Source organism: Lactuca sativa, chromosome 1, assembly GCF_002870075.4.
Source record: "Lactuca sativa cultivar Salinas chromosome 1, Lsat_Salinas_v11, whole genome shotgun sequence".
Lineage (NCBI taxonomy): Eukaryota > Viridiplantae > Streptophyta > Magnoliopsida > Asterales > Asteraceae > Lactuca > Lactuca sativa.
The window spans coordinates 22,435,693-22,461,110 of NC_056623.2; the positions used below are offsets into that span (position 1 = coordinate 22,435,693).

General features: G+C 39.5%; 1 protein-coding gene across 1 annotated transcript; it reads left to right on the forward strand.

Moving 5' to 3' along the window:
* The first annotated feature begins 14,142 nt into the window (after positions 1-14,142).
* On the forward strand, positions 14,143-17,497 carry LOC111876272 (protein DETOXIFICATION 31). The gene is made up of 8 exons (XM_023872825.3): positions 14,143-14,519; positions 14,669-15,210; positions 15,326-15,412; positions 16,247-16,303; positions 16,403-16,641; positions 16,716-16,834; positions 17,044-17,130; positions 17,252-17,497. Exons 1-8 carry the CDS (start codon positions 14,229-14,231, stop codon positions 17,315-17,317), a joined length of 1,488 nt encoding a protein of 495 aa, XP_023728593.1. The 5' UTR covers positions 14,143-14,228; the 3' UTR covers positions 17,318-17,497.
* Positions 17,498-25,418: the final 7,921 nt, after the last annotated feature.

The following is a 25,418-nucleotide window of genomic DNA, read 5'->3' on the forward strand; positions in this document are numbered from 1 at the left end:
AGTTACTTTCAGCTTACACATAGATATGAAGTATTTTATATAAATTACGTGTTGTGTGTGCATATTATCTGAAACCTTGCTTTCTATGTTGGATGAATGATTTTATACACGTTTTAAATGATTTAAACTGTATATGTATTTTATATCTACAAAATGTGTTGGGTAAAATATGCGTAGATGAAATAGTTTATGTGTGACAAAAATAAAATGATGAAGAGGTGATATAGACCATGAGGTGAGGGTGAGAGGTGAACAATGAGAGAAGCCTTTTACCCAAGTGATGGCCCCGTCATCCAGCAGAGTATGGATGATAACCACGGACTATTCTAGACAGTCCAGTGGACACTAGCAGGCTCGCAACCTGTAGGTGTTTTGAACTGTGTATTCACCAGGTGTACTCTAAAAACCCATTGACATGTATTGTGAGTGGACTCTCGAAAACGATACTGTCAATAAAACCTTGGCAGATGCGCCTAAAGGACTCTACCGGCAGAAATGCCTAATAGAGAACCTCATAACCCCGACAGATGCGCCTAAAGGACTATACCGGCAGATGCGCCTCGTAGAGAATGTCACAATTTTGGCCGTTGCACCTAAGTGACATAACTAGCAGCTGTTCTTGACAGATGTGTCATTGACAACGATGGAATTCGTGCCTATTCCTTAGGATAATCCTTAGGAATGAATGAACGAGAAATAGCTGATTCTTAGGGTAGAATAAAGAAGATAATGGGGATGGGTAATGGAGTTTAATTGTTTAAACATAATAATTATATTATTGTGGGTTGAAAACCCTATGTACTCACCAGGTTTCCCAACCTGACCCACTCCAGCTTATTTATGTCACAGGTGTTGTTATGAAGTCACATTACACTGAGAGATTAAAGAGATGTAGATCACTAGTGTGAATAAAAGTAAGTTCTGTTTATGCTTATGTTTCTGTATTTACGATGACATCCCAAACGTTTTGAAATGAATAAAATACGTTCCTTCAAAAATGTTTTAATAACGTATTTATCATGTTTTTCTGGGAACAAATTCCGCAACATTTTATGAAAAGAAGTACTCTGATTTTTACAAAGCATAAACAAAATCGCTCTTTTCCGGCCGTGAAAATAGGGATGTCACACTCAGTTCCTCCAGTTATTTATTATCATTTTCGTTTGCCCAAGGGAGACATGGATTTTGGACTATGTGCCCTAGGAAACGATATTGATGTTCATAATCTTACCCAATATGTGAAGGAGCATAAAGTCATAAGGGTGTACACTGAACACGGTATGACAAAATTGCTTACTTACTTTATGGCTCCTAAACCTGTTAAAAATGTTATTATTGAGCAATTAGATGAAATTCAGGAACATGAAACCACCATAACTCATAACCAAGCTAGTGATAGGTCACATAGACGCACATCCACGGTTTTACATAATGATCTGGTAACTTCATCAAAAAAGCTGGAATTATAGGCAATAAAGGAACTTTGTCATCATCCCCTTAGTATAATATGAAAATAAGTTGGACCAAGGACAAATATTTGTCATCATGCAGTAAGAAATTAGCCATGGATGATGTTGGTGAAGTTAATGTAGGTGGGGATATGGATCATGCATCTAATGATTTTGATGAGGCATCTAATGAATTTGATCTTGTGTTTACCAACAGATTTTACAATTTAATTCTGAATTTGATAAGGGATTCAATGAAGATAAGGAAGGGGAGGAAGTAGCTAATGAAGTTAGTGATAATATATATATATATATATATATATATATATATATATATATATATATATATATATATATATATGAGGGATTATGAGATGGATGCTAGAGTTGAAGATGATGTAGATGTGGGGGGGTTATAAGATGGATGCTAGAATTAAAGATGAAGTTACTCATAATGTAGATATGATGGAGGAGACTGATGAGAGTGAAAAAGAAAGTGATGAAATAAGTGATGGGGAGGAGGATAGTGATGACAGCGACTTTTGGGTAGATGATGAGAACATAATTTCTGATGTAGAGGTAGATATGAAGGATTTTTACATGTGTAACACCCGGATTTCCCAGGTATTATTTTTATTCTTTTATTTTTTGGGTGATGTGAGGAGACTCGGCGAGTTGGAGTCTAAACTCGCCGAGTAGGATCGCGGTTTTGCACGCGGGTTCGCGTCTGGACTCGGCGAGTCCACACTGTTTAATGAAACCCTAATTTCCAGGGTTTGAGACCTATTTAAAGGGGCTTATGGCCGTCATTTGCGGCCACCAACCCCATAGAGAAATCCTAGAGAGATCTTGAGCGTTTTGGGAGAGAGAGGAGGCCATTGTTAACCTTTGAAGCTTTGTTTGGCAAGGCAAAGGAGATTCTAGCCAAGAGGAGGCAAGGGAGGTGGACATCCTTCGAATTTGGAGCTCAAAGCATCATTTTGGAGGTATATTTTGGCTCCCTTTTCTGTTATTATGATGATCATGGGGGTTTAGGGTTTCTTGACCCCTTTGTTGGTTAGATTTGATGTCCATTCCGTCCCTATCTATGATAAGGCTTGAAATGGGATCCATAAAGGTCCAGAGAAGCTTTATTCCTTAAGCTTTATGAGGATTCATGGGAGTTTTGACCAAGGGTTATGAGATATGGGGCTAAAACATCATATAGGAGCAAATAGATGTTGTTTGAGCACCAAGGTTTGGACTTTACGTGATTATCATGCTTGGGGAGGCCAGATCTATGATTGTATGGAACAGATCTGACCTCAGAAGTGAGTTTGAGTTTATGCATGGCATGAACTTGCCGAGTCTGAAGAACAGACTCGGTGAGTAGCATGAAGTTTGCCCGTAACCACTCAGCGAGTGGTCTTGTCGAGTTGAGGGGACGACCCAGTGAGTCAGGGAGAGTCGGGGGGACTGAGTCAAGCCGGAACTCGCCGAGTTGTTCTTGAGACTTGGCGAGTTGAGACGTGGTGGCCCCGCGATTCATGCCAGGTGGAACTCGTCGAGTCAGAGAAGTACTCGGCGTGTCAAGAGAGGATCCAAGAGAGTCAGTGGACACGTATAGACTCACCGAGTCGCCCTAGTGCACTCGCCGAGTCCAGTCAAAGTTGACCGTTGACCTTGTTGACCTTTAGGGTTGAGTGCAGTTTGTATTTATGAGTGTATTACTTTGTGTGATTAGGTAGAGGCTAGATCACATTTATTCCGAGACAGATATTTACCGAGACATTGAGGTGAGTCTTCTCACTATACTTAACTAGAGTGGTATATTGTGTAGACCAGAGGGTCTTATGTGTTATGTATGAGATTATGTGCTATGTGCTATGTGTATGTTGTATGTTTTTATAGACCGGACCGAAGGGTCCAACGATATAGACCGGGCCGGAGGGCCCAACGAGCTATGACCGGACCAGAGGGTCCAACGAGCTATGGGACTGGAGGGTCCCGCTGAGACACATCGAACGGAGGGTCGTATTATAGCCTTGAGTGGCGTATGTGTTGTATGTGGTATTTTGGGGAACTCACTAAGCGTTTATGCTTACAGTTGTTGTGTGATGTGTTTCAGGTACCCGTGATAAGCGCGGGAAGGCGCCGACATGATCCGTACACACTTGAGGAGTTTATATTTTGGATTTTGGGGAGATGTCTTTGTGATAAGTACATTTGAAACAATATGTTGATGTTATTTTATGAAAAATGATGGTTTTGAAAATGAAAAATTTGTTTTGAAAATTTACGTTGTTACAAGTTGGTATCAGAGCCTTGGTTTGAGGGATTCAGATGCATCTTCGGGCGTATCTGAACTCAAACTGAGGAATTGAGGTGAATTTTTATAATAAAACAAAATTTTTGAAAAGAATAACAGGGTTTTGAGACAAATAGAGCAGAGCTGGGTGTACGATCAGCCAGCGCCCGAACGACGAATTCCCCAAAAAGTACCCTTACTTTATGTGTTATGAGATATGTTATATTATGCATGCTAGAGTAGGCTAAGTATACTTATTAGGACTAGAATGGCCTGATTTGTGATGCCTTAGCCTAGGAGTTTTCTGCTGCTGAGATGCTTTGAGGGCGAGTGATAGCAGTTAGGAGCTCATGAGAATAGAGTACTTGTAATCCAAGATCCAAGGAGGAGGACTTGAAGTGAATGTTGGTGCAGTGTGATCAGTAGTATTGGGCCCGTACTACTGAAGACACCGGATCAGTGGGCATTTCAGGTAAGAATCTTTTGGATGACGGAGGACAAGTAGGGTTGCGTCATCGAGTATGAGCATGTTCGATCGAATCTTTGATAATTTTTGTTGTATTTCAGAGACATCATGGTTGCGACTCGACACACACCTGAGACCAGTGGTGTCAGCGACGAGGAGACCCGTCGGATGATTCATGAGGAGGTGGCTACTGCCATCCGGGCTGAGATTCCTAAGATGTTTGGAGACATCAAGACCACATTGATCGAGACTTTTGATGAGCGGTACGCCGCATTGACTGAGGCTGCTGCAGCTGCAGCTACTGCTACTGTTGCTGCTGCCAGACCTCAGGGAGGTGACTCGTTGTTGTTCCGAGAGTTCAACAACACGAAGCCACCAGAGTTCGACGGGACGCAGGACCCGATTGCCGCTATGAGGTGGATCTCTAACATCGAGGGATGTTTCTATACGTGCTCTTGTCCAGAGCACTTGAGGGTTCGGTTCGCCTTGAACCAGCTCCGCCTGGGAGCGAAGGATTGGTGGAAGTTCGTGACGGCGAACTTTACTTTGGCTGAGATTTATGAGGTGACCTGGGAGAGGTTCACCGCTATGTTCCAAGAGGAGTATGTTCCCCCGGTGGAGAGGGAACGGTTGATCCAGGAGTTCTTGACCCTCAAGCAGGGTACTGATTCAGTGACTGTCATCACCAGGAAGCTCCATAAGAGGGCGATGTTTTGCCCTGAGCAGGTGTTGACTGAGCAGGCTCGTATGAGCCGTTATCTGGGTGTTCTGAGGTGAGATATACGGGAGTTCGTGGCGAACTCGACTTATCGGACATTTGCAGAGCTCCAGGCAAATGCCCGGAAGAGGGAGATCGAGCTAGAGACTCAGGCCAGGGAGGAGGCCGAGTCTTAGAGGATGGATCGGCGGCCGACCCAGTCTCAACCGGCAGCCAAGTGGACTAGCCCCGCTGATTCGAGATCTGGGGGCACGAAGGGCCGCACTTGTGGGAAGTGCGGTAAGAGCCATGAGGGGTCGTGCAGGGCTGGGGTATGTTACAAGTGTGTGAAGGAGGGGAATATCGCGAGGGAATGCCCCAAGGGATTCTCGGTTTTCTTTCATTGCAACCAGACCGGCCATCGTAAGGCCGAGTGCCCGCAGCTTCTACAGGGATCAGCGCAGGGATCTGCGCCTGCTGCTAGGGTTACCGAGGCTCGGCCGGTGAAGGCCGAGGCCCCGAGGGCTCGTGGGAGAGCGATTCAGTTGACCGCGGAGGAGGTCCGCGCAGCGCCCGATGTTGTGGCTGGTATGTGTTATCTTTTCATCTTTTATTTGAGTTGATATTTTATGCTTATATGATCATATGCGTAGGTACTTTTCTTGTGAATTTTGTGCCTGCATTGGTGTTATTTGACTCGGGTGCGAGTCGGTCGTTTGTTTCCATAGCATTTAGTCAGCATATTAGTACCCGTCGAGAGGTATTGGATCAACCTCTGCGAGTTTCCATAGCTGATGAGCGAGCTGTGTATGCTTCGGATGTGATTCGAGGATGTGTCCTTGAGATCTTCAGTGTGAAGTTTCCAATAGATCTGGTCCCGATCGCGATGGGGGACGTGTGTGTGATAATGGGTATGGATTGGCTGAGTCGTTATGGAGCTGTGATAGACTGCAAGCGTCAATTGGTGTCGATTCGAGACCCTAGTAGGGGAGTTCTTTCGGTGTACGGCGAGGGTACACGTTCAGGGTCAACATTTTGTTCGGCTGCCAGAGCGAGATAGAGTCTACAACAGGGCTGTAGGGGTTTTGTGGCATATGTGATGGATGCGAGGGCTGATATTGAGAGACCGAGGTCAGTTGATGAGGTTCCGATAGTGCGTGAGTTTCCGGATGTGTTTCCAGAGGATTTGCCGGGTGTGCCTCCGGAGAGGCAGGTAGAGTTCGGTATTGAGTTGGTTCCAGGAGTTGCGCCTATCGCTAAGGCGCCGTATCGCCTTGCGCCTCCGGAGATGCAGGAGTTGTCCTCGCAGCTTCAAGAACTGCTGGGGAAGGGGTTTATCAGGCCGATCAGTTCGCCTTGGGGAGTGCCTATCCTTTTTGTCAAGAAGAAGGATGGCTCGTTCCGGATGTGCATCGATTATCGTGAGCTGAATAAGCTAACGGTCAAGAACCATTACCCGTTGCCAAGGATCGATGATTTGTTTGATCAGCTGCACGGAGCATCTTGGTTCTCCAAGATCGATTTAAGGTCTGGGTATCATCAGGTGAGGGTGCGGGAGGAGGACGTACAGAAGACAGACTTCCGGACTCGTTATGGGCATTACGAATTCGTGGTGATGCCTTTCGGACTCACCAACGCACCAGCGGTGTTCATGGATCTCATGAACAGGGTGTGCAGACCAATGTTGGATCGCTCGGTGATCGTGTTCATCGACGACATTTTGGTGTATTCGAGATCCAGAGAGCAGCATGAGGAGCATTTGAGGGAGATCCTCGGAGTTTTGAGATCGGAGAGGCTTTATGCCAAGTTCTCCAAATGTGAGTTCTGGTTACGAGAGGTCCAGTTTTTGGGGCATCTCGTTAACCAAAAGGGGATTTTAGTCGACCCGGCCAAGATTGAGGCGGTTATGAGGTGGGAGGTGCCGAGATCACCCACTGAGATCAGGAGTTTTCTGGGATTGGCCGGCTATTATTTGAGATTTATTAAGGATTTCTCCAAGATCGTTGTGCCCCTCACCAAGTTGACCCGGAAGGGTGTTGCGTTTTCTTGGGGTCCGGAGCAGCAGACCTCATTCGAGACACTTCGCAGGAAGGGTTATGCGAAGCCCCAGTGTTATCCCTTCTAGAAGGGATGGAGGATTTTGTGGTTTATTGTGACGCATCGATATCCAGATTGGGAGTGTGCTTATGAAGAGAGGGCATGTGATAGCATATGCATCGAGGCAGCTTAAGCCTCATGAGTCGAGATATCCCACACATGATTTGGAGCTGGGAGCGGTAGTGTTCGCTCTCAAGATCTGGCGACACTACCTGGACGGGGTTCGATGTAAGATATACACAGACCACAAGAGCTTGAAGTATTTGATGGATCAGCCCAGCCTAAATATGCGACAGAGGAGGTGGTTGGACGTGGTCAAGGATTATGATTGTGAGATCTTGTACCACCCGGGCAAAGCTAATGTTGTAGCCGATGCACTGAGTCGTAGGGCGGAGAGCGCTCCATTGCGAGATGTATGTTTGAGATTGACAGTGATGACCCCGGTTTTGGATGCTATTCGTGGGGCCTAGGCTGAGGCTGTGCAGCCTGAGAGCCAGAAGAGGGAACGAGTTGTCGGGCTGGTATCGGAGTTCGTTACCGATATTTCAGGGTTGGATTTGGGTACCGTCCGTGGGCGGGATGCGTACCATTTTGATGGAGGAGGCTCATCGATCGAAATTCTCGATCCATCCCGGGGCCACTATGATGTTTTTAGACCTGAAAAAGGATTATTGGTGGCCCGGTATGAAGAGGGATGTCGCATGGTTTGTAGAGAGATGCTTGACCTGTCGCAAGGTTAAGGCCGAGCATCAGCGTCCATATGGTAAGTTGCAGCCATTAGAGATTCCCGAGTGGAAATGGGAACAGATTACCATGGACTTCATCACCAAATTGCCAAGAACAACGAGGGGTGTCGATGCAATTTGGGTGATTGTGGATAGGTTGACAAAGAGTGCTCATTTCCTGGCTATCAATGAGAGTTCTTCCGCGGAGATGTATGTGAGAGAGGTGGTATCACGTCATGGAGTGCCAATTTCGATTGTCTCAGATCGAGATGTACGTTTCACTTCCAGATTCTCGAAGAAGTTTCATGAGGAATTGGGAACGAAACTGCATTTTAGTACTGCGTACCACCCCCAGACCAACGGGCAGAGTGAGCGGACGATTCAGACGCTCGAGGACATGCTCCGAGCATGTGTTTTGGATTTCGGCGGAAGTTGGGACACGTTTTTGCCCTTGGCGGAGTTCTCTTACAACAACAACCATCATTCGAGCATTGGCATGCCGCCCTTTGAGCTGTTGTATGGGAGGAGGTGTCGGAACCCTATCTGTTGGGGAGAAGTAGGGCATCGCGTGATGGGTAGTACCGAGATCATGCTTCAGATGACAGAGCAGATCCAACAGGTCAGACAGAGGTTGTTGACCGCTCAGAGTCGTCAGAAGAGTTATGCGGACAGACGCCGGTCCGAGCATGAGTTTCAGGTTGGCGACTTTGTGCTCCTGAAGGTCTCTCCTTGGAAAGGAGTGATTCGATTCAGGAAGAGGGGCAAGTTGGGGCCCCGATATATTGGTCCTTTCAGGGTGGTCGCGAGGGTAGGCAGGGTAGCCTATCGTTTGGAGTTGCCAGCAGAGTTGGGTCAGATTCACGACTCTTTCCACGTGTCGCAGTTGCGAAAATGCGTAGCCGACGAGTCGGCAGTAGTGCTACTGGAAGATATTCAGTTGGATGCGAGCCTGAATTACGCTGAGAGACCAGTGGCGATCAGAGATCGGAAGATCAAGGTCCTGAGGAATAAAGAGGTGCCACTGGTGCAGGTCCAGTGGCAGCATCGGAAAGGGTCAGAGTTAACTTGGGAGCCGGAGCGTGAGATGCGTGAGCATCATCCGGAGTTATTTGCAGAGTGAGACTTCGAGGGTGAAGTCTGATTCTAGTGAGGGAGAATTGTAACACCCGGATTTCCCAGGTATTATTTTTATTATTTTATTTTTTGGGTGATGTGAGGAGACTCGGCAAGTTGGAGTCTAAACTCGCCGAGTAGGATCGCGGTTTTGCATGCGGGTTTGCGTCTGGACTCGGCGAGTCCAAAAGTGGACTCGACGAGTCCAAGCTGTTTAATGAAACCCTAATTTCCAGGGTTTGAGACCTATTTAAAGGGGCTTATGGCCTTCATTTGCGGCCACCAACCCCAGAGAGAAATCCTAGAGAGATCTTGAGCGTTTTGGGAGAGAGAGGAGGCCATTGTTAACCTTTGAAGCTTTGTTTGGCAAGGCAAAGGAGATTCTAGCCAAGAGGAGGCAAGGGAGGTGGACATCCTTCGAATTTGGAGCTCAAAGCATCATTTTGGAGGTATATTTTGGCTCCCTTTTCTGTTATTATGATGATCATGGGGGTTTAGGGTTTCTTGACCCCTTTGTTGGTTAGATTTGATGTCCATTCCGTCCCTATCTATGATAAGGCTTGAAATGGGATCCATAAAGGTCCAGAGAAGCTTTATTCCTTAAGCTTTATGAGGATTCATGGGAGTTTTGACCAAGGGTTATGAGATATGGGGCTAAAACATCATATAGGAGCAAATAGATGTTGTTTGAGCACCAAGGTTTGGACTTTACGTGATTATCATGCTTGGGGAGGTCAGATCTATGATTGTATGGAACAGATCTGACCTCAGAAGTGAGTTTGAGTTTATGCATGACATGAAGTCGCCAAGTCTGAAGAACAGACTCGGCGAGTAGCATGAAGTTTGCCCGTAACCACTCAGCGAGTGGTCTTGTCGAGTTGAGGGGACGACTCAGTGAGTCAGGGAGAGTCGGGGGGACTGAGTTAAGCCGGAACTCGCCGAGTTGTTCTTGAGACTAGGCAAGTTGAGTCGTGGTGGCCCCGCGATTCATGCCAGGTGGAACTCGTCGAGTCAGAGAAGTACTCGGCGTGTCAAGAGAGGATCCAAGAGAGTCAGTGGACACGTATAGACTCACCGAGTCGCCCTAGTGCACTCGCCGAGTCCAGTCAAAGTTGACCGTTGACCTTGTTGACCTTTAGGGTTGAGTGCAGTTGTATTTATGAGTGTATTACTTTGTGTGATTAGGTAGAGGCTAGATCACATTTATTCCGAGACAGATATTTACCGAGACATCAAGGTGAGTCTTCTCACTATACTTACCTAGAGTGGTATATTGTGTAGACCAGAGGGTCTTATGTGTTATGTATGAGATTATGTGCTATGTGCTATGTGTATGTTGTATGTTGTTATAGACCGGACCGAAGGGTCCAACGATACAGACCGGGCCGGAGGGACCAACGAGCTATGACCGGACTAGAGGGTCCAACGAGCTACGGGACTGGAGGGTCCCGCTGAGACACATCGACCGGAGGGTCGTATTATAGCCTTGAGTGGCGTATGTGTTGTATGTGGTATTTTGGGGAACTCACTAAGCATTTATGCTTACAATTGTTGTGTGATGTATTTCAGGTACCAGTAATGAGCGCGGGAAGGCGCCGGCATGATCCGTACACACTTGAGGAGTTTATGTTTTGGATTCTGGGGAGATGTTTTTGTGATAAATACATTTGAAACAATATGTTGATGTTATTTTGTGAAAAATGATGGTTTTGAAAAAGAAAAATTTGTTTTGAAAATTTACGTTGTTACAACATGAGTGTTGATCTGGAAGCTGAATTTATGGAAAAGAGAGTAACAAATCCCATGCATAATGACAGTGATGAAGACCCTAAAGACCCTGAAGATTTGGATGTAATTGATAATAACCAATGGGATTCAATGGATGAGGGTTCTAATATGGAAAGGAAAATGAGAGGTTTATTAAATGAATTGGGGAAGGAGACAAGGTGCTCTCAAGGAGTAACAACTGGGTTTCTCTATACATCAGATGTTTAGGGCTAAATCTATTGCAAAAAAACAAGTACAAGGACATTACAGAAAGCAGTATGAGGTTTTCAGAGATTACATCTAGGAGTTACATTCTACCAATCCAGATACAACTGTGAAGTTAGAATTTGATTCTGAACCCAACTCCAATTCTACCTCAAGAAGGTTTAAAATAATTTATGTGTGTCTGGGTGGAATGAAGACGGGGTTTAGAGCTTGTCTGAGGGATTTTCTAGGTTTCTATGGGGGGGATTTATGAAAGGCCCTTTCCCATGAAATTTTTTAAATACAGTTAGGGTAGACCCCAATAATGGAATATACCCCCTAGCTTATGTCATTGTTGAGTGCGAGAACACTTAAAGCTGGAAATGGTTTCTTGAGTCTTTAGAGATGACATGGACCTATATGCAAACTCAAACTTCACATTTATAAGTGATAAACAAAAGGTATGATATTAGTAGTTTGAATTTGCTATATTTAGATATAATATACTAACTATGTTTTATTTCATTACAGGGTTTATAGGCTGGCATTACTCAGTTGTTCCCATGTGCTGAGCATAGGTATTGTATCAGGCATATACATGATAATATGAAGAGAAGGCACCATAATCATCCTAGAAGGCCCAAGAAAAAGAGAAGGCAATTTAAGGGGGGGAGAAGCTAGAAAAAGGGTGAGAATGGTAATGATGCTAGTGGGAGTCAAACTCATGGGGCTAGTGGGAGTCAAACTCATGCTGCTAGTGGGAGTGGGAAGTTGACAAGGAAGTTTATCAGTGTAACTTTCAACAAGTGTAAAAATGAAGGGTATAATGCTAGAACTTGCATGGGCCAAGCAAGAAACTGATGGGTTTTGAAGCTACTTTGATGTCTTTTAGGGTTTAAATGTTAATTGCTTATGTTTATTGTATGTTAGGTAGTTGATGTCTTTTGGTGTGTAAGATACATTGATGTCCTTTTTGGTACTTGATAGCATGTAGACATGTCTAGAATGTATTTTGATTTGTGGGAACATCTTATTAGGAATTTGATGTTATGGTGTATGGTATGTGTAACTTGATGTGAATTGCATATTTTACAATGTTTAAATCATACACAAAATAGAATGGTCAACATATAGATACCAAATATAATTTACATTGACATTGTGTTGCAAAACATGTCTTACATTGCTTACATCTTAAACAAATTCCACTTTCATGCAACTTACCATAATATTACATTGCTTACTGCTTACATGTTCAACATAATACTACCCTACCCAAACTATTACATTCCAAACTAATTGTAAACTAGAACAAACATAGAGAAAATTCAATTGCATAACACGAAAATTTTGAGTCTTGTGGTTTGAGCCGTCAATTTGTTGATTGTCCTCAGCAATCCAGGTATGATAGCTTTTGAACGTTCACACATTGGATCATCATACTACCCAATAAAGCGACACTTGGGTCCCTTCAAAAAAAGCTAACACAGATCTTAACATGTAATGGGAGAATAATGATGAAAATACAAAATCCATTTGCTTACCTTAGTAGGGCATCCCAAGAAACATCGACCTGCGTTTTTGTTGGCCCATGAAGTGCGAACAATAGCCATTTTACCACATAAACACAACACCATTGTCAATTTCTTCATATGGAAGCGTGAATAGTAGCTGTGTTAGGGCCTATGATGAAGTCGGGAACGAGGGGATAAAAACTTGAACACCGAAGTATCATCGATATAATATACTAACTATGTTTTATTTCATTACAGGGTTTACATGCTGGCATTACTCAGTTGTTCCCATGTGCTGAGCATAGGTATTGTCTCAGGCATATACATGATAATATGAAGAGAAGGCACCATAATCATCCTAGAAGGCCCAAGAAAAAGAGAAGGCAATTTAAGGGGGGGAGAAGCTAGAAAAAGGGTGAGAATGGTAATGATGCTAGTGGGAGTCAAACTTATGGGGCTAGTGGGAGTCAAACTCATGCTGGTAGTGGGAGTGGGAAGTTGACAAGGAAGTTTATTAGTGTAACTTGCAGCAAGTGTAAAAATGAAGGGTATAATGCTAGAACTTGCAAGGGCCAAGCAAGAAATTGATGGGTTTTGAAGCTACTTTGATGTCTTTTAGGGTTTAAATGTTAATTGCTTATGTTTATTGTATGTTAGGTAGTTGATGTCTTTTGGTGTGGAAGATACATTGATGTCCTTTTTGGTACTTGATAGCATGTAGACATGTCTAGTATGTATTTTGATTTGTGAGAACATCTTATCAGGAATTTAATGTTATGGTGTATGGTATGTGTAACTTTATGTGAATTGCATATTTTACAATTTTTTAAATCATACACAAAATAGAATGGTCAACATATAGATACCAAATATAATTTACATTGACATTTTGTTGCAAAACATGTCTTACATTGCTTACATCTTAAACAAATTCCACTTTCATGCAACTTACCAAAAGAGTACATTACTTACTGCTTACATCTTCAACATAATACTACCCTACCCAAACTATTACATTCCAAACTACTTGTAAACTAGAACAAACACAAAGAAAATTCAACTGCATAACACATAAATTTTGAGTCTTGTGGTTTAAGCCTTCAATTTGTTGATTGTCCTCAGCAATCCAGGTATGATGGCTTTTAAACGTTCGCACATTGGACCATCATACTACCCAATAAAGCGACACTTGGATCCCTTAAAAAAAAAGCTAACACAGATCTTAACATGTAATGGGAGAATAATTATGAAAATACAAAATCCATTTGCTTACCTTAGTAGGACATCCCCAGAAACATCGACCTGGGTTTTTGTCGTTCCATGATGTGCGAACAATAGTCATTTTACCACAGAAACACAACACCATTATAAATTTCTTCAGATGAAAGCGTGAATAGTAACCGTGTTAGGGCCTGTGAAGAAGACGGGAACGAGAGGATAAAAACTTGAACACCGAAGTATCATTGATCTTATACGAGAGTTTTATTAATTAAATAAATGGAATAAAACAGGGAATAACGAAAATTCCCTCCCTTTGACAAGTCAAATGAATGGTACCGTGGAAAAAATTAGTTAAGATTTTGGACAAAGGGGCAACGAAATATAAACCCCTTTGGATTATGAATGGTAGCCCAAACTTATTTATCCAAATTACAATTTCCATTTACCACGGCACTATTCTTTGCAATTTTATCTTTCCTTTTTAATAACATAAAACATTCTATTATTAATATGATATTTAAATTTAGTGGATGTAATCATTGATGGCGGTAGAGCAGTTGGTTAGGTGGGACTGTGTGCCTGAGGATTGCATATAATATGCGGATGTGATCATGTGAATAAACCAGACCCGTGGACAATTTTTGCAAACCCCTTCCTTCCACTCACACGTTACTGTGTGAGATATTTCGATGGAAAGCAACGCAGAATCCCCACTACTTACCTCTACCACAAAAAACGCTCACTTCGTCGGCGACGTCGAAGATATCCCTCCGATCAACGGAATAAATGATTTCTTTGTCCAATTTGGCGTCGAATCAAAGAAGCTCTGGTACCTTGCCGGTCCTGCAATTTTCACTACTGTCTTTCAGTATTCACTCGGTGCTATTACACAAACGTTCGCCGGTCATGTAGGAACACTCGATCTCGCAGCTGTCTCCGTCGAGAACTCTGTCATTGCCGGTTTCTCTTTCGGAGTCATGGTTAGTATTTTGTCAAATCATTCTGAAATGAAATTAACGATTTAAAATCAAAATTTCCCCCAAGTAATTTGTATGATTGTTCGAAGAGAAATCAACAGAAACTCGATTGATTTTGATGTGTGTATGATGTATGAAATCAACATCAACAGGTTGGAATGGGGAGCGCGTTAGAGACTTTATGTGGGCAAGCATTTGGAGCAGGTCAGGTGGATATGTTAGGAGTATATATGCAGAGATCTTGGGTTATCCTGTTCGTCACTGCCCTCATTTTGTTGCCCCTCTACATCTTCGCAACTCCTTTACTTCTCTTGATCGGACAAACCCATGATATATCTCACGCGGCGGGGCAGATGGCCATATGGATGATTCCGCAGCTTTTTGCTTACGCCTTCAACTTTCCGATCGCCAAGTTTCTTCAAGCTCAGAGTAAGATAATGGTGATGGCTTACATATCTGCGGTGGCGCTGGTTATACATACCATTTTTAGCTGGCTGTTGATGTTGAAGTTAGGATGGGGGTTATGGGGCGGAGCTATAGTGCTCAACCTTTCATGGTGGTTCATGGTGATCGCTCAGATGATTTATATTTTCAGTGGGACTTGTGGTCGAGCATGGTCAGGGTTTAGTTTGGGCGCTTTCAGTAATCTGTGGAGCTTCGTTAAGCTTTCCTTAGCATCAGCTATCATGCTTTGGTATGTTAAAAATTACTTTTTTACCCCTTTCATTTGAAATCAAAACGACAACCTTCTTTAACAATGTGATTCTATGTTGGCCATTAAGTAATTTTTTTTTAAATAATTTGTGCAGCCTGGAAACATGGTATTTTATGGCCTTGGTACTTTTTGCTGGATATTTAAAGAATGCTGAAATTGCAGTTGATGCACTCTCAATATGGTTAGTATTATTTCCATTATGTAAGAATTCTTTTATTGATAATCAGTTTGTATAAATTATTGATAACATAAGTTCTGTTGCATTTATTACGTATATCTTTATAAAATATAGTATTTTAGATACTTAATTATCTAGGTGGATGATATGTATGTAAATGGTTTAATATTTTATATTTTAAAACTTTTTACATCTGCATGAAAATGTTCTAAACTTTATCTTTATTCATTTATCATTTCGTGATATAAGCAAAGAAAGATTCCCACCAAATTTTGCAACATATTTTATTTGATAATATTAATTTTAATAATATATACCTAATATGTCAAAATTGACCAATGTTCTCGTAGGAAAACTTCAATTTGTACTCTCATGTTTATCGCTGTATGAATTGATTTGGTAAGTGGTTTATTAGGTAACATGGGGTCCCACATATGCTTTTCGAATAAGCACATGTGAACTCGTTCTGTCCTCATCAATAAGTTATATAGTCATAGACTATGTCTATAAGTATTCAAGATAGAAAAGCGACACATCAAATATCATGCTCATATTGATTCAATGGTTTCATTAATTGCTTCCTTTTATGTAGTTACTTTTTCATTTTTCTACTTCTATAATATTCTCTATTCAATTCTTGTGTTTGTTCTTTTAAACTTTTAATATAAGTATATTGATTCAAAATGAAATTATCTGTTTATACTTTCTACCTCCCAACTATACGGTAACTTTTGTAATAGTTTTTTTAAATTTGCCCAAACATAATATTATAATTTTATATTTTAATTGCTCGCTTATTTGGCCTATTAAATATTTTCTTTTAAATAACTTTTGCAGCACAAACATTGTTGGGTGGGCAGTTATGATAGCAATCGGATTCAATGCAGCTATCAGGTTAGTTACTTTAATATCTTTCGTTCAAAAAAACAAATAGTTAATTTAATTCCACACAATAAATAAATCCAAAAAATGAATTTTGTATTGTGTTTGCAGTGTAAGGGTGTCAAATGAATTAGGGGCAGCCCACCCAAGAACAGCCAAGTTCTCAGTGGTGGTAGTGATTTTTTTTGCATTTATAATCGGCGTTTTATTGGCAATAATTCTTGCCATTTTCCGGCATCAATATCCAGCCTTATTTTCTGATAGTTTAGAAGTTCAAGAAGCTGTTTACGCTCTTACCCCATTGTTAGGGGCTTGCCTTATCATTAACAATATCCAACCCGCACTTTCTGGTATGTGTTTTTCATATTTTATGTATTCTTGCAATTTTATGAGTAGTAAAACTTTCAATATGTGAAAAATGTAGGGGTTGCAATTGGGGCAGGATGGCAAGCTGTGATTGCTTACATAAATATAGCATGCTACTACATCTTTGGTGTTCCTTTGGGGCTCACTTTGGGATTTGTAGCCAAGTGGGGTGTAAAGGTTGATACACAATTACTAATCCTTGTCTTACTACATCATGCATTATTGTTTGTATCATATTTACTTAAATTATATTTGATTGGGCACTTTGGCATTAAAGCTTTGGACCAATCCATCATTTTCAACTGGTCATCTTTATTTTAGCCAAATCCCAACAAAAACATGTGACATAAATTTGATTTGTATACTAAATCTTGCAAAAAATGTAGGGTATATGGGTAGGCATGTTGACGGGAACCGTGGTACAGACTTTGATCTTAATTTGGATTTGCTTCCGAACCAACTGGGAAAAAGAGGTATTTTTCTACATGCCCAATCGTTTGTTAGAATTTTTTTTTATAATCATCTAATTAGTTTTTAAGCATGATCCTTGCTTTAATTTTGAAATTTAATGCGATTTATTGATGGAAATTACAGGCATCCATGGCCGAAAAGAGAATAAAAAACTGGTCGGGTCAAAAAGCTTTGGAGGGAGAGCAATAAAATGTACAATGAAGTTTGTTTGATCTAAATTTTGATCCCAATCTCTGTGCAATTGCTCATTTAATTAATATCTCTATCCCATATGATAATTATTTCATGAAAATAGCATCAAACACAATCATGATATCCAAATCTGATGTACGATTGGTGTTTTAATGGTAACTGATTTTTCAGATTGCATTAGGAACCTACTAAGTATATAAGGTTATATAAGGTAGTGGTTGGTGGACCGGACAAAACAAAAAAAAAAATTATATCACAATTTGGTAAAAATTTAGTCATGGCGGGACAAAATAGATATACAAAAAATCCCCAAAGTGAGATGGAGTATCCTCACCGCATGATGCGATAGGATGACATGAGAGTGTCCACAGGGGGAGGGGGTGTAGGAACAGCATCAGGCTATGGGGTGTGGGTGTGATCTTTACCGCACTTTTTGCCACATAGGCACGGGAACACCGCCCCCTGACTGCGGTTTGGTGCGGTTTAGACCGCAGTGCGGTACTCCATTGCTGCACTTTCACACTCTCTCTTCTCTTTCAACCAATCATATTTTTTTCTTTTTTTCTTTTTCTCTCTCTTTACAATAATCTCATTCTCTTGGTGTGGCATGGAACCGTACTTGTATGGTAAAAAGTGATGTGGCGTTTATGTGGCGGGGGAGGGAGTGCGGTTTCGGTGGCACCACTCCCTCCAGCCTCATTGTACTTCTGGTGTGTGACATCCACCGTGTTAGAACCATTCACTATACCATCACATCCATTTAACACGTCAAAAATTTTAAAATTAATTTCTTTTTTAACCATTTGACCACTTCAAGGGTCTATTTTATTCTTATTTTTTTAAATTATTTACCATTTTATAGATACCAACGTTTCTTAATCTTTAATTTCATGTACTTTCTATTTTTTCTTTCTCTTCATTCATTTTACAACAAAATGGATTCCAACAACATCACCTTAAATTCTAGTAGAAGGAAATCCCATGCTACTAGTTGAGCCACGTTAACTAGAAATAATTTTCTTTTCGAACCGTTGAAATAATGTCTTATCGTCCCCAATTAGACACCCATATTCATTCCCTCATTCCAATTTCAATATCAAAATGTTCAACAATATTACTTGATGTCTATGCCAAACATTACCCCAAACATGTTAAACAACTTCATGGTTTTCCCGATCATGTTCTCTAAACCACATCTTACGCCACAACCCCCCCCCCCCCCCCCCCAAGCCATAAACCCAAGCCTTCGACGAGTCGAATGACGACCTCATACTGGAAACTCAACTCATGTCACCCCGAAGACATCTTTAAGAACCAACCCCCTCCCCGGGCAAGGTAAAAGGAAAGGCAATCCCCTCCAGCATGGACTCTATGGGAAGAATACGTATTGATAAAAGTGTCGGTCAACATATCCAACGATGTAGAGCATGTAAATTCATAATCGTCTGATCATCTTTGGCTACACATTATCAAACAATTTCTCAAAGAAATGGGTCGTTGTGACTACCATACGAAACACCAATTGACTACAAAGTTTCAAAACATGAGCAAGAATACTACAAAGATGAATGAGTTGTATAACAACCAAAAAAGTCAAAGGAAAAATGAACAAAGTGGTGAAGACATTCTCAAGGAGGAGTATGAATTATTTCGCGAGAGCAACAAAGGAAAGTTATTCAAATATAACAAGCCTTGGAAACTTTTAGCACTTAGTGGGAAATGAAGAATTATGTAGAAGAGAGAGGTTGAAGTCGTTGTAGGAAAAATACCAAAAACGTCATTGTAGATATATGTGGAGTCTAAGATTGTCTTTCCGAAAGAGCTCTTATAGAAAGAGTGAGTTCCAACATATATAGTCACTTATAAGACCGTGTTGTACCGATATAGGATACACCAACACTCCCCCTCATACTCGTAGGCTCGATGAGGATAGAAAGGGATGTGTTGAGCCATGGGGGTGTAGGACGTTGACTTTGATACCATGTAAATATATATGGAACTCATATTAACTCTCTAAAATGATATGCTATTATACAAAGTAGTCAAAATATACAAGTATACTAGGCATAAAACAAAAGACGATTATCAGATTTGTCTAAAGAAAAGAGGGTTTTGAGGCAAAAAAAAAAATGTTATACAAAGCTCTATGATATGCCATTTTACTAGTAAAGATTCATAGGACGAACTCATCAAAAGAAACATAATAAGACATTCATGTATAGGTAAACGAGTTTAAATATTCCTCTTTAGCCAAAATGATATAGAATAAATAAATAAATAAAAAGTTAGTGTTGTATATAAAAATCCTTAAGTTTAGCATTCAAATTGCAATATACCCGAACATCTTTTTGTTACCGTCTTCCATTAATTTTATAAATACTTTCATTTCTTAACTTTTAGAAGTAATTACCATTATGTTACTGTGCGCATGGTATGCCAACTGTGACGGAATAACTGAAGTGACATGGTGACCGGATCGCCACATCAGCTGGACAACGATGGGGCAGAGATGTACGTTCCTTGATGGGGCCTCGTTACATAAATTAGGGATCAAAATTATTAAGTTCAAAACAAAGATTACTTGAAAATGTATATTGGATCAATTTGTAGATGAAAATGGATCACTTTTTTGGGAAATTAAAGGGAAGATGATGGGGCTCGTTAAACTCTCTTAAATGATCATTTTTCATGCTTTTGGTGTGTATGCTGACAGTCAGTCGTCTTTAATGTAAAGCTAAGGGGTATGATCATTTCATCTTCATTAGAAAAGTTTTGTCACATCTTCGGCACGTCATCTCTATTATATGTTTACTACCATACTACTACCTTTTGGAAATGATTACCACTCTACATTATTTATCTTTTTATTTATTTTATTTTTTGACATTAGATTAAATAAAAAAACATAGTTATCAAACATAAATAATTATTTTACGTTACTTAAGAACCCATTAGATAATATAATATTATATTTTTTCATAAATGAAAGCATTTCTAAACTCAAATTTAAATTATATTTTTTATAATAAACAATTTAAAATATGCACCTTCAAAAATATATTTTTTGTCTGTATAATTGGTAAGAATCTTTTAAAAGCAAAAAAACATATTAAAAATATATTTTTTAAATTATATTGCTCCTATCCCATCTACCTAATTTCACAACATAGTAAAAAGCAAAAAAAACAGAAAGCTAAAAGTGTGAAACTTAAAATGTTATTTTAATCTTAACTAGAAGGTGATTCGGGCTTAGCCCAAAACATTTTTTTTTTAAAAAAAAATAGGACCAAAAGTGTCGAGTTCAACAAAATTTAGGGGCCATGCATGTAAATTGAGCCATTTCCCTAAAAAAATTCTTTAAGATATATAAAAAAACAAAATGGACCAAAAATGTCAAATTCAACAAAACCTAAAGACCATTTATGTAAAATATGTCAATTCTCTCACAGGAAACACTAAAAAATCTTTAATATGTATAAAAAACAAAAATGGACCAAAATAATCAAATTCAACAAAACCTAAGGACCCTTTATGTAAAATAAAAAAATAGGAATCGTTTAAAGCAAAAGCGAAGCCAAAGATTTGAAACAAAAAAGTAAAAAACAAAAACGTAGTGAAACAATGGCAACAAGTAAAACATTTGAGGCAAAAAAAAAACTATAAATTTACTGTTCATAACTGTGTGTTATCCTTTAAATATGTATATATAAATATATAAATTACACATATTCCACCCACTTCCGCTAAGGCCATCTCCGATGATAGTTTAATGGAGAGTTGAATAGGAAATTTTATCCTATTAAACTCAAAATCTAAATTATGGGTTAATGGGATGACATTCAATAGAAGGAAAAGTTAAATCCCCATTGAACTTTATATTATCCCTCTACACACACATAAAATGACATGACAATTCATTAAGTTGTATGAAGATTTATAAAACGTAGAATTTAATAGATAAAATTGTATAATGAGTGAAATATACATGTAACAAACCATTAAACTTATATGAGTTTAATGTATTGGAGATGACCTGAGACTGTGTTCACTAATAGATATTTCTGTCACCTCAGCATTTCACGCATGAGGATAGTTCTATACCAGGCCTAATGTTGTGTTAATCCACCATTAATTAATTACAAACCTCCGTTTCTAAAGCAAAAAAGTACTTAAATGAAAAAAGAATGAAACATGTTTTTTCTATTATTGTTAACATGTCTTGATGAATTTGAAAATCACGTGTTTTAAATGATTCGTTCAGCTTGGAAATATTGTATATTATGTTATTGATCGTTTTTATTGTTCAATATCTAAAGAAGGTCTATTTTATGATGCACTTTTCATTTGGTTAATACTATTTGTATATTATTAGTTTTAGTTTTTTGAACCTCAACGATACCAAACTATCAAAATACTAGCGAAAACAGGAATAAGTACACGCAAAAAGCAATTAAATAGAAAGCGTTGTAAACAAATTACAACGTCAAAACCAAGCAAACTAATTCGATTGACTTGTATATACTGATCCATAAAAAAAGATGTGACTTGTACTTCATCATGGAGTAAAATACGAACATAGCACTCGTTTAAGAAATCATAGATAATCGTAAAATAGTAGCATAAATTATAATTAATCATGAAATTATATAAAAATTGAAATCACTATCTATGATAAATTATTCATATTGAAAAACACAGATGCTCCATTTTTTATGAGACACTCCAAGCTTGTGACAACCACAATTATGAAAATAGTAGTGAGGGGCAAGTCAATAGTGAGTGTAGTTATGAAGCTTGAGGGAGTGATGACCTACTAATAAGATGACGAAACCTTCCCCTTCAGCTCCACATACGCTTACCATGGCAAAGTAAGAAGAGCAGGAGTGGTGTTTATGGATGTGTGTGTGTGTGTGAGAGAGAGAGAGGGGCATGACTTGGGGATGTCGAGCTCGACTAATGCCACACACCAAGGACGGGGACGGTGTGCACCATGTCCACCGTAACATGTCGAACATCATACGATGACCATACCCTACAACCTAGAATACAAGCCCCAAGAGGATTACAACACCACAAAAGTACACTGTGAGATCTAAGCGAACAACTAAACACCTTATCAACTTCCATAGAGCCCAAACAGTGTTCGAACTAACACACTGAAACATCGGAAGGGTGACTTGTTATGAAAAGTCTTCCCGAGTCCGAACCCAAGGAAATCATGAAGTATGAGACAACACCTAAGATATTTTCACTTAGTTACCACCAAATGAAAATTTCTCTCTCTTGTTTTTCTAAATAGTTCTCCCAAAAGCTACGATCATCTGTTTCATCCACTTCATTGTATGTAGGAGAACACAAAGATGGTATATGAATACCTAATGGTATTGTTTTTCTATAGTTGGAAGTCTCCAATGTACCAACATTCAAATCAGTAAGTTTAGTTTTCATCACAAATATTTGCTCCATAATGAGACTAAAGGATTATGAAATAATTCCCTTTTTCATTAATCAAACTTTTTTATAGATAGAGTACATATGCTAGCAAACTATGGAAAGTGAATTTATACAATAAAAACACCCTGAAAAATACAAGGGAAATATATACATATGTAATATTTCCCGATAGTTTGAGCGAGAGGATATCGAACACTAAAACTAGTCTTGAGGCTAAAACTGGTCTTAAGGCGTTGAAGGAGCTATCGAGGTAGGTCTTCAGTGAAAATGATTGCATATTGATGATTAGTTGCACATGAAGGACTCACGTTTGTCTAATCTTATAGATGTGGATGTCGAAAGCAGAGTTATCATGTTTCTCAGCCAAGTAATAACTTTCAAGATATTACTCAACTGTTCTAAAAAAGGTCACGCTTGATCACTAGATTGTATATTATGTTAGAAAATAAGGGTATTTCGATTGCTTGGATAACTTAGAGTTGTGATTGTACTTCATATTGAATTATTTCAATGGTACAATCGAAAATCAATCGGATAAAGCTTGGTTTGATGAACATAGAGAATATGAATGTGATGATTCTTATGTGTATACCAGAATAATGACAAAAAACAGGCATATCACCCTTGTCTGAAAACTAACATAAGAAGTTGTTATAAAGCAGTTCCATAACCATCTTCAACAACCATAAAACTGTTACAAATTAGAATTTCCAGCCAGGGGCTCTGCCTATTAAACCCCGCCAGAAGTAGCCACCCCTTGAACCGAGCTACCAATGACGCTTCCCCAGAACCCTGTGGTTTAGGGGCTTCACCTTAAATGACATTTTACATTGTATCTGAATAAACTCAAACACGTGTGCACTCCACACTTCCCTTACTTGTTCAATATTTATCAAAATTGCATTTGTCAACAAATTAATCTCATTACAATTAAAGAGCATTGATAACACAAATCACTAACAAAGCTCCCCATTTAAGTGTAATCTTGATTAACTTAAAGTAAAATCATAAAAAACAACAAACTGATGCATAAATGAAATGTCATGACGATTGAATTTCCCAATAGTATATTACTCATTCCAAATATTCGAATATTAGGGTTTCACTAAGGATTGAACCTTTTCTATTCATAGTGAATACATGAAGATAACACACACAACAATTTACATACTCATAAGTTCTAACTTGACACTATATTTTACTAGCTTGTGTCCAATCCTTCAATAAGCATATGAAAGTGAAGTCCCAAACTTCTTGAAGCATCTAAACTTCATGCTTATATAGGTAGTCTTTTTATTCTTGCACATGCAAATGCAATTTTTGAAAGAACTATTAAGAAATAAATTTCAACCTCCTTTACTTGAAGTACTGAACACATACCCAAGGATGATGTTGATGGTGTGTTCCAATCTTCAAATATCAAGATTTTGATGGGTTTTACATGTATTAACGTGGATAAATCCTTAACACTTAAGGGTACATGCAACCTATTAGATCTATGTCATAACACTATTGAAGTAACATTCTATTGAACAACAAGAAACCTATGAACCCTAGGTTTTTTCGAAATTGAAAAACAAGTTAAGAATTACATACCCTTTTGATTGTTGTAGTAAACAATCAAAAAATCATTTCTTCTTTGATTTGGAAGCTAGCACTACAAGTGTCGTGCCTCTAATGGTTCACACCTAAACCCTAGCAACCAAGAAAACTTGAAGAGTGAGAGAGAGAGAGAAAGAGAGAGAGAGAGAGGGAGAAAATTAGAAGAAGAACAATTTTTGGAATTCTCTTCTTGGTATGAGGTGCAAAACGAAAATCAAACCCAAGAGGGGTTTATATAGGTGATAGGAATGTAACACTTTAAATTTCAAAACAAATTTTTTCGTTTTAAATCACATAAAACTCAATATCACTTTTTTCTCAAAACCACATTGTATCAATTGTCAAAAACACAAATCAACAAAACAACTGATAATATCCCAGAATCCTCAAACATAATCTCAAATAGATGTGTACAATCAAGCTGGCGCCTTCTCGCGATCTTGAGAGGTATCTGAAACACATATCACACAACACGGTAAGCACGAAGCTTAGTGAGTCCACCAAAATACGACATACACAAATAATAAGCCTCTCATAGCTATAGCTTGGCATGGACCCTCCGGTCATGCATCTCGGTGAGGACCCTCCGGTCATGTGTCTCAGTGAAGACCCTCTGGTCTCACAGATCTGGTTGGACACTCCAGTCCTGTATCTCGGTGAAGACCCTTCGGTCTCACAACTCGGTTTAGACCCTCCGGTCCTAACTCAGTAAGGCACAAAATAATATAGCATATATCACAAAGACAAAATGCATAATATCACATAACTCAGTATAAGCACATAGGACCCTCCAGTCGATAACTCAAATAAGACCCTTCGGTCACACAATATTACCGCTCAGGTAAGTATAGTGAGAAGACTCACCTCGTAAGTAAACAAGTAGATCTAGTACCCCACGAACACTCTAGACTCCGCCTACATAATATAATTATCTCTAATAAGCAATTTGTAATAACCACTCCGAGATGTTAAGCTAACTCCTCCACTAAATCTCAAAAAGGGTGAAAAGACCATTTTACCATTCCATGGTCTCCAAGATCCA

What these genes read in the sequence shown, in the direction of transcription:
- LOC111876272 (XM_023872825.3), top strand. Translation starts at nt 14,229, where the DNA reads ATGGAAAGCAACGCAGAATCCCCACTACTTACCTCTACCACAAAAAAC. An exon ending in GTTTCTCTTTCGGAGTCATG is followed by an intron (nt 14,520 to 14,668) that starts GTTAGTATTTTG and finishes CAACATCAACAG; the next exon opens with GTTGGAATGGGGAGCGCGTT. An exon ending in GCATCAGCTATCATGCTTTG is followed by an intron (nt 15,211 to 15,325) that starts GTATGTTAAAAA and finishes TAATTTGTGCAG; the next exon opens with CCTGGAAACATGGTATTTTA.